This window comes from Sus scrofa, chromosome 5 (genome assembly GCF_054392235.1).
Source record: "Sus scrofa isolate SSC_HxYL_T2T_F1_AM1 chromosome 5, Sscrofa_HxYL_maternal_Yorkshire_Landrace_v2.0, whole genome shotgun sequence".
Classification (NCBI taxonomy): domain Eukaryota; kingdom Metazoa; phylum Chordata; class Mammalia; order Artiodactyla; family Suidae; genus Sus; species Sus scrofa.
In genome coordinates, this window is record NC_139387.1 from 43,519,017 (window position 1) to 43,530,127 (window position 11,111).

General features: G+C 39.7%; 1 protein-coding gene across 2 annotated transcripts; it reads right to left on the reverse strand.

Annotated features, from left to right (window-relative positions):
• Positions 1-2,447: 2,447 nt before the first annotated feature.
• Positions 2,448-11,044, reverse strand: BBS10 (Bardet-Biedl syndrome 10). 2 transcript variants are annotated; one of them, XR_014845423.1, is made up of 3 exons: positions 10,817-11,044; positions 7,895-10,386; positions 2,448-5,524 (listed from the first exon to the last, which is right to left on the reverse strand). XR_014845423.1 is itself a non-coding variant. In XM_003481665.5 (2 exons), exons 1-2 carry the CDS (start codon positions 10,999-11,001, stop codon positions 8,406-8,408), a joined length of 2,166 nt encoding a protein of 721 aa, XP_003481713.1. In that variant the 5' UTR covers positions 11,002-11,044; the 3' UTR covers positions 6,796-8,405. The 2 variants fall into 2 exon arrangements, 1 of the variants encoding a protein (XP_003481713.1); XM_003481665.5 differs by lacking the exon at positions 2,448-5,524 and having other exon boundaries at positions 6,796-10,386.
• Positions 11,045-11,111: the final 67 nt, after the last annotated feature.

Genomic DNA, 11,111 nt, shown 5'->3' on the forward strand with positions numbered 1-11,111 from the left:
GACTAAATTAACCCATTCCAGGGATTGCTTTTAGAGCTGATTACTAAAATCTGTCTCCTGCCCAATTCACATACCTTCTTCCCAAGGACAGCTTAGCTGTTAGTTATGTGGAGACACTGGCCTTTCCATTTCTCTCTGTGGGCCTGGTTCATGGCTGCTAGGAGCCTGGGGAAAGAGTTCAGCCACATGAGCATGTGAATGCTCACAGGTGATGTTAAGACAGTTCATGGAGTTCCTGTTGTGAACAGCAGAAACGAATCCCACTAGTAACCATGAGGTTGCAGGTTTGTTTCCTGGAACCGCTCAGTGGGTTAAGGATCCAGCATTGCTGTGAGCTGTGGTATAGTTCGCAGACATGGCTCAGACCCCAAGGTTGCTGTGGCTGTGGCATAGGCTGGCAGCTGTAGCTCCCATTCGACCCTTAGCCTGGGAAACTCCATATGCTGCAGGTGCAGCCCTTAAAAAAAAACAAAAAACAAAAAAAAAAACAGTTCAACTAGTCTTTGCTGCTACTTGACATACTTGACACTGACAATAAAAAACTGGCAATGTCTGTGGCAGGGAAGCAGTTTTAGGAGACCCAGTAAATAACTCCCCTCCCATTGGCAGGTACACATGGGAGTCAGGCTGAAGGAGACAGAAATACCACAGTAACTTCTGTCTTATGCTTATACTGGATCCCAGGGCTTAGACTACTAAATGGAGCAGGCAGGTGAGTGCTCCATCTCTGAATCAGACAGATGGACCTGGACATGATTCCAACTCAAGCTCATGATTCCTGCTCTAAGCCTGCAAGAGTGATAGGGGTGACACTGACCCTGCTTCCTTTCTCATAACCAAGAGAAAGAAAGGGAGTGCTGACCCAGGTATGTGCAATTACTCCAACTTACCCTTTTTTTCTCTGGAGACGAGTGAGTTAAGACAAGAGGCCAAGAGAAATCTCAACCAAGGTCAAAAATAATCCAAATGTACATATATGAATATGAGTGCACATTTGCATATGATTTTATAAGCAGCATAAGGAGAAATATAGAAGGATACCTGGTAGGTGATTCACAGGATTACCTGGTTTGGAGATTAGTGTCTGGGGGACAATGTGAAAGGTGGGGGGATAGAGTGGGGAGATAAGCAAAATAGGAAAAGAAAATACATCACTAAAAAATAGTACGCAGGTAGGTCTGATAGTGATTTCCAGTTGATAACACACTTACTCATAAGTTAAGATCAAATTCTTAAAACATAACAGGAAAGTTTTCTTATCAACCTAATTCAGCTAATAGGCACAATTCACATTAAGAAAATCTGTAAATCCTAGGTGCTGAAGATCCTCTTCACAGGCTCAAATGACTGGAAAGCTGATGCTTGGCTGTTGGCTGCAAACTTCATCAAAGCTGCAGATTAGGGCCTTGGTTCTTCTCAGGCTGCTTGAGCTTCCTTACAGCACAGTGGCTGGGTTCCAAGAGCAAGAGTTTCAAGAGAACCAGAATATTGCCTTTTATAATCTAAGAAATCACACACAGGGTCACTTTCATTACAGTGTCTTGGGCAGGGCAGTCACAAGGGCTAATCCAGTTTTAAGGAGAGGAGACTTAGACTCCACCACCTCATTGGAGGAGTGTCAAGGTCATACTGTAAGAGCACATGGCAAGGGAAATATGGAAGAAAATACAAATGCCACAACAAATTTCTACTCTATCTGTGATATTCATGGTCCATGCGGCATAAGTCCCAAAGGTCTCCGCTTTTTTCCATGTAGGGCACAGGTTACAAAGTACACCAGAAGAACTGGAGGAAGGAGGGAAAAGTTTAAAATTTATGGGCAACCAAAGGAAGAAATAAAGCTAATATTTATTAAGCGTCTACTTAATAATGTGGCAGGTATTATGTTAAACACTTCTTATAAGATACCTTTACTTATCTTCATCACAGTTGTGTAAAGTAGGTACTATTATTACCACTTCACAGATGAGGACATTAAGGCACAAGAGGTATTTGGCAACTTGTCCAAAGTACACAAACAGTAACTGGTAGAGCCAGGATGGAATTCTGGTTTGCTTGACTTCATATACTATGTTCTTTCTGCTATACCGGGTCTTCAAAGTTTAGAACATAAACTCAATCTTCAAAATGTCCCAATTTTGTCTTCATTATACAGTTAATTTTGTTTTTCTGATACATTTATAAAAGATCTCATTTTTCACTTCTCAAAATGGTTAGAGTAAAATAATGTAAAGAATATAAATTTATAAATGGGAACCCCCCCCAATAACCAACAAAGGCTTCTTCTTAAGGAGCACATCTGGTAACTGCCTTATCAAGTTATGCCCAAGTTATCATTTGCTAATGCTCTTGTAGGAATCACTATCTGGGGGATTGTATAAGAAATTCTAATTATTAAGATTAATCATATTGCAAGTTAATATGAATTTTAAGACACATAACACAAATTAGAAGAATTTAATATAGGAGTTTATTAGGTACAAATGATGTGCAAACTGTGACAGAAACACAAGTCAAGTCCCCAAAAGTTTTGCATAAACATACTTTTAGAATATGCATTAAGATTAAATATACCATGGAGCCCCCTCTCCCCTTCTCAACATTTGTTGCTGCAGGTATTTTTCTATAGTGGGAGACAAATAATGGAAACCTCCATAGGTAGTTTCTTGGAGCACACCTGTGTTTAATCTGGGCACAAGAACTTTGGTTGCTATGATCAGGGGTTTTTCACCCAAATATCTATTTATAATTGATTGGGATTTTACTTGAAGCTAAATAAAAACATCCAAAGAAATAGTTGTAAACAACAGAGACTGCAAGCATTATGCATATGTGCCATACTGTCAACCTAAGCATAAATTCAATTCAACCAAAATACAACATGTCATCAATACATAAGGCTACAGGGAGGCTTTCGGCACAGACTTGGGAATAAAATTTCCTACTGAGAGCTACTCTTTAAAATGGCCAAAAGACTGTTTAGGACAGAGACGTCCTAAGTCATCTGAAAGAAAAAGAATGGCTCCCAGGCTGATAGACTCTGCAGTGATTTAGTAGTTTAATAATAAGAAAAAAATTAGATCCATCAGAGTTTAGGTGGTGTGGGAAACTAAAATAGTCATTGAGGCCAAATCTGGTTGGATCTATCCCATCACCACTCAGAAGGGAAACTTAGTCATTCTTTCAATTGGTTCACTTCTATTCAATCATTCATTCACTAAACTTTATTGAGTGCCTACTTAACCTAGCACTATCCTACATGCTGGAAATATAGATGTGAAAAAGTTGGAGTCCTCATGGGGTTTACATTATGGTGGAGAACGCAGTCAATACAAAAAATAAACACACACACTAATAACATCAGATATGTGCTTCAAAAAGAGCTTAACCAGGTAGGAAGTAGGGAACAAGGGAGGGCATGGGGAAGCAATATGATATTATCTTAGACTGAAAGGTCAAGAAAGGTACCCTGGAGGTGACAATAAAGCAGAGATACATGAATAAAGTGAGGAAGTGAGCCATATGAAGATCAGAGGGGAAGAGTTTAAAGAAGACAGAATAGCAAATGGAAAGCTTAGAGACTGGAATGAACTTTTGTGTTCAAGGGACAGAAAGGAAGCCATTGTGCTGTGTGCCAAATGTTCTGGTTCTCTCTCCTTCCAGGCACAAGGTAGGATTGTACTACCTGCTTCTTCTGAGGATGGATAGCACCATGTGACTAATTCTGGACAGTAGGCAGAAATGACATGTCCAGCTATGAACAGAGCCAACACAAGACCCTCTAGATCTCTTTTTTTCTCTCCCTCTGGCATGATTGGTAACACTCAAGATAGTGGCTACTCCATTAGCCTTTCTAGGAATGATGACGAAAACAGTGTGGGGTCAGTGTTCCAATCAGACTTTTAACAGACATGAATGTGAGCAAGAAATCAATTTGTACTGTTAAGCCTCCTGAGATTTGGAGTTATTTGTTACCTCAGTGTGGCCTAACTTGTCCTGACTGATAGTGTACCTGGTAGGGAGAAAGGTAGATGAGAGTGGTAGGAGATGAGGTTTAAGGGATAAGCAAAGGACAGTTCACATACGGCCCTGTAGACTACAATAAATTTGGATTTCATCCTCTGTGAAGGAAAAACCTTAGAGGACTTTGAGGAGAAGAATGACATGACAGGATATGCATTTTAAAAACATCATTCAGTCATGTAAGTGAAATCCTTGTTCATGGGAAATATATACCGATGTATTTAGGAATACAACTTGTTTTCAAATAGTTCAATAAAATGTGTGTTTGTGTGTGTGCACGCACAAAGGTAAAACAGTAATTTGTGGAACTAGATGAAGGGTATATGGGAGTTTGTTCTGCTCTTTTTCCAACTTTTTTTTGGGGGGGGGTTAAAAATTTTTAAATAAAAAGTTTATGGGAAATCACACTCAAGGTGAGACAAGCAAAGAAGAGCATTAGGAGGCTGTTGCAGGTGAGAGAGATGAAGTGATTTGGGCTGGAAAGGCAATCATGAGAAATGAGTGGATTGGAAAATCTACTTTATATGTGGAGCCAGCAGGATTGCTCGTGGACTAGCTGTGGGATCTGAAGGAAAGACTGGAGCCAAGGTGTCTTTCAGAATTTTGTCCCAAGTAAGTGGGAAATTGGTGATGCCATTAACTGAGATTGGACAGCAGGGTAAGGTCCAGGTTTAGGGGATGAGAAATAGAGGTCCTATTTTGGACAAGTTAAGCATCCATGTGGAGACTAGGTTGGGAGTTGCATAAATGAGTTGGGAGTTCAGAGAATGACTGACTGGAAATACAAAATTTAAAATCATCAGCATGGAGTGGTACTCAAGTTACAGAACTGGATAGGATCCCGTAGGAACCAAATATAGGTGAAGACTGAGGACTGAGCACTGGGGAACTGGACCATAACTGGCTGGGAGGAGGCTCAGGAAGTTAATTTGATTTCTCTTGTTCTGATTCCATGCTTATTGAGCAACCACCTGATCATTTGACTTCCCATATATAGATCTATACATAAAGGCTGATCAGATGGACATGGAATATTCTAGTTCCTGGGACAATACTCGTTGTAAATAAATTGACCACACTCACAAGTTTGGTTTGAGTCAGTCCTTGAGACAGCCGTTCTCAATGAGCTGACAAAATCTGATGCTGAGTCTGCAGAAGGGGAAGCCAGACCCATGACTGGAAATTGTTGAGGAAATGAAAGCCACATTGCTTGCCAGCACTTCCTTGGCTTGGAGTAAGTAGCCTGCTAAGGGAGAATGTTTTCAGAATTGTTGAGAAAACCCCTAGCCAGGTACAGCTAAGAGAATATTCCCACTTTTAATTGTATCACTTTTCTGTTGTAAAATACTACTGATCCATTCCTGTGTCTCTTACATGGTTTTTCTTCCATGACCTTGCAATTCCTTAGATCAGGATCCTTATTACTCTGTCACTACTAGGGGGGCGGGCATTCTATATGTGTTTTCTCGGAGTTCCCATTGTGGCTAAGTGGTTAACAAATCTGACTAGGAACCATGAGGTTGTGGGTTCGATCCTTGGCCTCGTTCAGCGGGTTAAGGATCCAGTGTTGCCGGGAGCTGTGGTGTACGTCGCAGACTCGGCTCCAATCTGGTGTTGCTGTGGCTGTGGCAGAGGCCAGCAGCAACAGCTCTGATTAGACCTCTAGCCTGGGAACCTCCATATGCCACGGGTGAGGCTCTAGAAAAGAAAAAAAAATGTGTTTTCTCTATTTTTAAAAAATTTATTTCATTTGAATAAGTAGTATTCAAATGGTTCCAAAATCAAAATGGCATAAGCTATACACTGAGAAATCACCTGTCTACCTCTTCCCTACACACCTTTCCTCCACTAATCACTGTCCCTATCCCATTTAGTTTGTGTTCTATCTAGAGTTTAGGTTGTTACCAGTCTCTTGCTATGAACAAAGCTGATACACACACACACACACACATTGTCGTTACCCTGCCCTCTGCCAAACTGTAGTTTTTGTTTTCTCTGCTGTGCTGTGATGATGGGAAAAACATATTCTATTCCTTTTGGGAGGTGATGAGTAATTTCTGACAAAAGTTCAGGCTCAAACTGCATTGCTGTACCCCATCCCTCTTAGTCTAAAACATGGATACCACGACACTCCAGTGTAACAAGGTTAAATAGCCCCCTGGTTAAAACAGTTCAAGGATGATCAACTATTTAATGTCTATTGTTTTAGGAATAAAAATGGCTTGTACTGATCCAATGAGAAAACATAAGGAGTTCATAAAAGTTATTGGGGAAAGAAATTGGTACATTGTTAATAAAAAGTTATTGGGAAAAATGTGTTTGTGGGAGGTATATTGATATGTAACTTCAGAAACAATACAAAACTCAGCTGATAAGTTGTCCTCTGTTCTCTCCTATGGTGTATCAGATTCTATTTTCCAGTGAGCTGCCTCAATATATCTTATCCCACATGCTCTTCTATAATGTGATACTGACATTTCCCATTGAGTGGTAGGGCTTGTGTTCCCTCCCCTTAAACTTCAGCTGAACTTTATACTGCTGCCTCAACCAACAGAATACAGTGAAAGATGTCCAGCTAAATCCAGGCAACTCCCAGAGGTAATACAGTGATTCAAATCATCTAAGTATCACTATCTACTATCCATTAACCTCTGACGAAAGGTGCGTGAAGGTAGGAACCAAATCTACTTGTTTACTGTGGTATGTTAAGTATCTGGCACATAGTAAGCGCTTAGTAAGAATTTGCTGAATTAGTAAACTGGAAACATGTAATTAGAACATATTAAAGATAACAGTTTTATTCAACAAGCACTTCTCAATTCTTGGTATAAACATACCACTGCCTTGGGTGTTACAGAGAACTACTAAAAGCAGAAGACACTGTCCTTATTCATGGCTAGATGCACAATAGTATTTTCATTTATAAACCTTTAAAATAAAATATATACATTAAAAAATTTATTTTGGAAAAACAGCTGTCTCTCAGTATCCAAGAGGGACTAGTTCCAGAAACCCCACTGTGGACACCAAAATCTGTGGATGCTCAAGTCCCTTATATAAATAGCACAGCATTTGCATATAACCTATGCACACCACATTGTGCACTTCAAATCATCTCTAGATTACTTATAATAGCTAACATAATATAAATGCTAAGTAGCTGCCAGTGCACCTGGCAAATTAAAGTTTTGCTTTTTGGAACTTTCAGGAATTTTTTTCCCTGGAATATTGTAATCCACAGTTGGTTGAATCCATGGATGCAGAATGGACTGTAATTCTCAGATTATTTGCTACTATTGAACTCTGTCTATGCACCAAATACAATAAAAATCAGCAAATATATGAATTATTTTTGCAAGCTCTTGGGGGACAGAAGAAAATGATAGTATGAATTTTATGCCCTTTCTGGAATTAAATTTCAACTAAAGAAATGAAAATAATTTTATAAGGCACAGAGTCATATTTCAGGTAATACACTCAATGGTTTACAGATGGCGAAAAAAATCTATCCAGGATTTTCCTCATGAAATGGAAATAAACAAGGGGCCACATAAGAGTTAAAAACTAATTTTATTTATATGCTATTTGAGGGGAAAAAATGAGACATTTACTCACTGCTTCAGAATTATGGGCAGGGAAAATAAATTATTTATTTATTTATTTATTTATTTTTATTTTTTGGAGGTTCCCAGGCTAGGGGTCTAATTGGAGCTGTAGCCGCCAGCCTACACCAGAGCCACAGCAACATGGGATCCGAGCCCCGCCTGCAACCTACACCACAGCTCATGGCAACGCCAGATCCTTAACCCACTGAGCAAGGCCAGGGATTGAACCTGCAACCTCATGGTTCCTAGTCAGATTCCTTAACCACTGAGCCACAATGGGAACTCCCAAAAATAAATTATTTTAAATGATACAAACAATGCTTTATGTTACAAACAAAGCAGAATGGCATTTGAAGACCTCATCCAAATCTGAGATTAAATTGTTCTATTAACTAAATACATAAAGGCAAGAGAGAAGAGGCAAGAGAGATGAGGAATGAAAAAAGATACAGAAAAGTAAAAATGATAAAGAAACACCCTTCCCCAAACATACAGACTAACACAGATCTGAGGCAGAGGATTACTGAGGGGGAAGAAAGACACTTACTCAGATCTTGGCTTCACTCATCCAGAAGGCTTCCTCCCCAAAACTGTTCCAATAATGTAGTATCTAATATTTCTGCCTGAATGTCCAATGGCCTTGTATACTTTTCTAAAGACTTTTAAATTTATGCTGTTTGTCTAACTGGACTGAATTGATTTGAGAATCAGTGGTCACATGCCTGCTTTGTTTTATGGTTTGAGTTGGATAACTTTGCTAATAAAACACTCCAAATTTTATAGTTCTTCTTCTGAATCTTCATCATAAATTTCCTGCGGTAGTCTCTTAATATTGATTACCAAATCAATGGTTAAAATGTTTGTCAAACACTGAAGAACTGAAGTTAGTAACTGGTATTTACCAGCAACTGATTCCAAACCTGCTGGATTGCTTACCATGGGTTGATTGGTTTGCAGTGCATGGAGAGCTCTTGTATATATTTGTGGGAAACATTTATTTCCTTTCTTAGACTTATACAAGGTTTTGGGAATGCCTAATAGTGCATTAGCTATTATGATACTAACCATGGTTTCCTCTGATTGCTGGAATTTTTTGGCATAGTTGAGAAGATAGTAATGCAGTAAGATCTCAAAATTACCACCCACTGGCAAAACACAACCAGCTGGTATACATGAGAAACAGTAACTCTGGGAAGCACTCATTTCTAATGACTTATATCTCACTGGTAATATACTCCTCTTTTCAGCAATTTTTGTGACCTGTACATTTTCAAAGGAAATTTCTATCCTAGTATTTTCTGTTCTTGAGTTAGCAGAATCACTCTCAATAAATGGTTCATGGTCATCGATTATCTTGGCTTTGTCTGGAGATAAATATCTCAATGTTTCATCTGTCTGGTATGTATTTGCTGGCATCACTTCCGGTATTGAACATGGTATGTATGTTTCTAATTCTATACCTGGAACTACCAAATTTGAACATACTTTTGAATATGAATGAGTTTTTGCCAGTTCATCTTCATTCTTTACAACTGTGCCCTGATATGGCCTTTGAACTGAGCTGTTAACAATTTCTGATAACTGATTTCTTTCTCTACTATTCTTATAAACATTAGTACTTGATGTACAATTTTGGTCACTTGCTCGTGTCACATAATTTAGATTAAGGTCTTTAAATAACTGCCGAAGCATTTTAAATGCTCCATGTAGAGCACCCTCATGTTGTTCAACAAGACCTTGCACTGGTCCACAAAGTACTATACAGTGTGGTATAAATGAACATGTGCTAATCAAGCCAAGATGAACATACCTTTTGGATCTAAGGATAAGGGGCTTACAAAATTTCACCAAAGCAGTATTAGAGATTTCATACTGTGAAGAGGCCTGTGGTAGTACAAAGGGAGCAATACCAGTGACCTTCTGGATAAGAGAAAGTTCTTCAGATGATAAACACTCCACCACGGATATGCCATTCAGTCTTGCATAATAAATTACTAAGTCTGGTTGCTTCACACTAGATAGGAGCAATCTTACATTCTCACTCTGTAAATGTTTCACTATTGCTTTTGTCTTTTCTTTAATCCAAAACTGAGATGTCTGAAACTGTTGTTCTGAATTTAGAATAAACTCTGATCCAGAAGTTGAAAAAAGAGGCTGAATGGTTTCAGTTACTATCACTATTCTTATGTCACCATCTGCTGGACAGTATACAGAAAAGTCTCTGTGAAGCACAAGCCCAGCTATGATCCTGGAATCGGAAACAGGAAGGCCGGTGACACCAACTTTCAACTCAACAAAACAGTCATCGACTAACTCAAATACTTCTTCAAATTCACTTTCACAGGACATACAGTTGAAAAAGTAGTCACACATCAACTGTGAAATAAAGGTGTGATTATTTCTTCCCACTCTTCCACAAAAAAATGCTTCTAAGAGCATCTCTAAAGAACTTCTACACAATGTTCTCTTTTTAGTGGATGAAGAAAAGATGGACAAAAAGTGTCTACTTAAGTAATGATCCATAACATAGTCTAATACTTGTGTCTGAAATGTTAGAAGAGCTTGGGAAATAAATTTCCACTGACAACAATTTTTCCAATGCCTTCCATGGGTTTGAATATTTTTGAAAAATAAAGAATCCTTTTCTTTGTCTGTGATTGCATGGAATTCTCTGAGTAAGTGGCAAAGAAAGATAATAAATGTTTTAGCACCATCTCCTGTTTTTCTTAGATGACTGGAAACACATGCCACCATCATCCTGTACAAAAAAAGAAATAAAGCAACTCAGATTTTCAGAAGGCTGCCTCCCTACATCTGAATAACAGTTGAAATCTTGTTTTTACAGCTACAGGCATAAAATGAGAATACTGTCCCTTTGATATACTTAGTTTTCCTTTTTTCCTTTTTTAGGTTGCTTTGTTCTATTTCAAGATTCTAGGGTTGGGTCGAGCTGGAGGGAAAGCAGTGAGAAATGTTCTCGGCAGCTGTTAAGATCTTAAGTCTGGGAATGTTTTCTTGAGCAACGCTCAAACGCTGAGGGTACAGTGGTCTCATTTAAGGTCAGTTTTTTCAGGAGCATAACCTCAGGGACAAGAAGTTCAGGGAGATGGCCTGGAATGCCCATCTATGGGCTGGAGTGTGGGACGTGAGTACCTGATTACGAGATGCTCTAACCGGCTGGAGCGTACCTGGCTATGGGATGCTCTAAATGCAGCGCCTTCAGGAGGAGGCCTCCGTCCCGGCTGAGCAGCACCTCGCCAGTGGGCTTCGTACACAGAATCTGCCGCCCTTCGGGCCCCAAGCAGCAGCTCACGATGGTTTCTAACACTTCGGCCACCTGCAATGCCGCCCTCACAGAACCCACAACAGCCATAGCCTTTCAGGTTCCGGCGGCTCCAGGTCGCCGGAGCGGAACCCGGACACATCCAGGAGGGAGCTGAGCGGGGTGCAGCCGGAAGCGGAAGGGGCGGGGAGGAGGCCGGA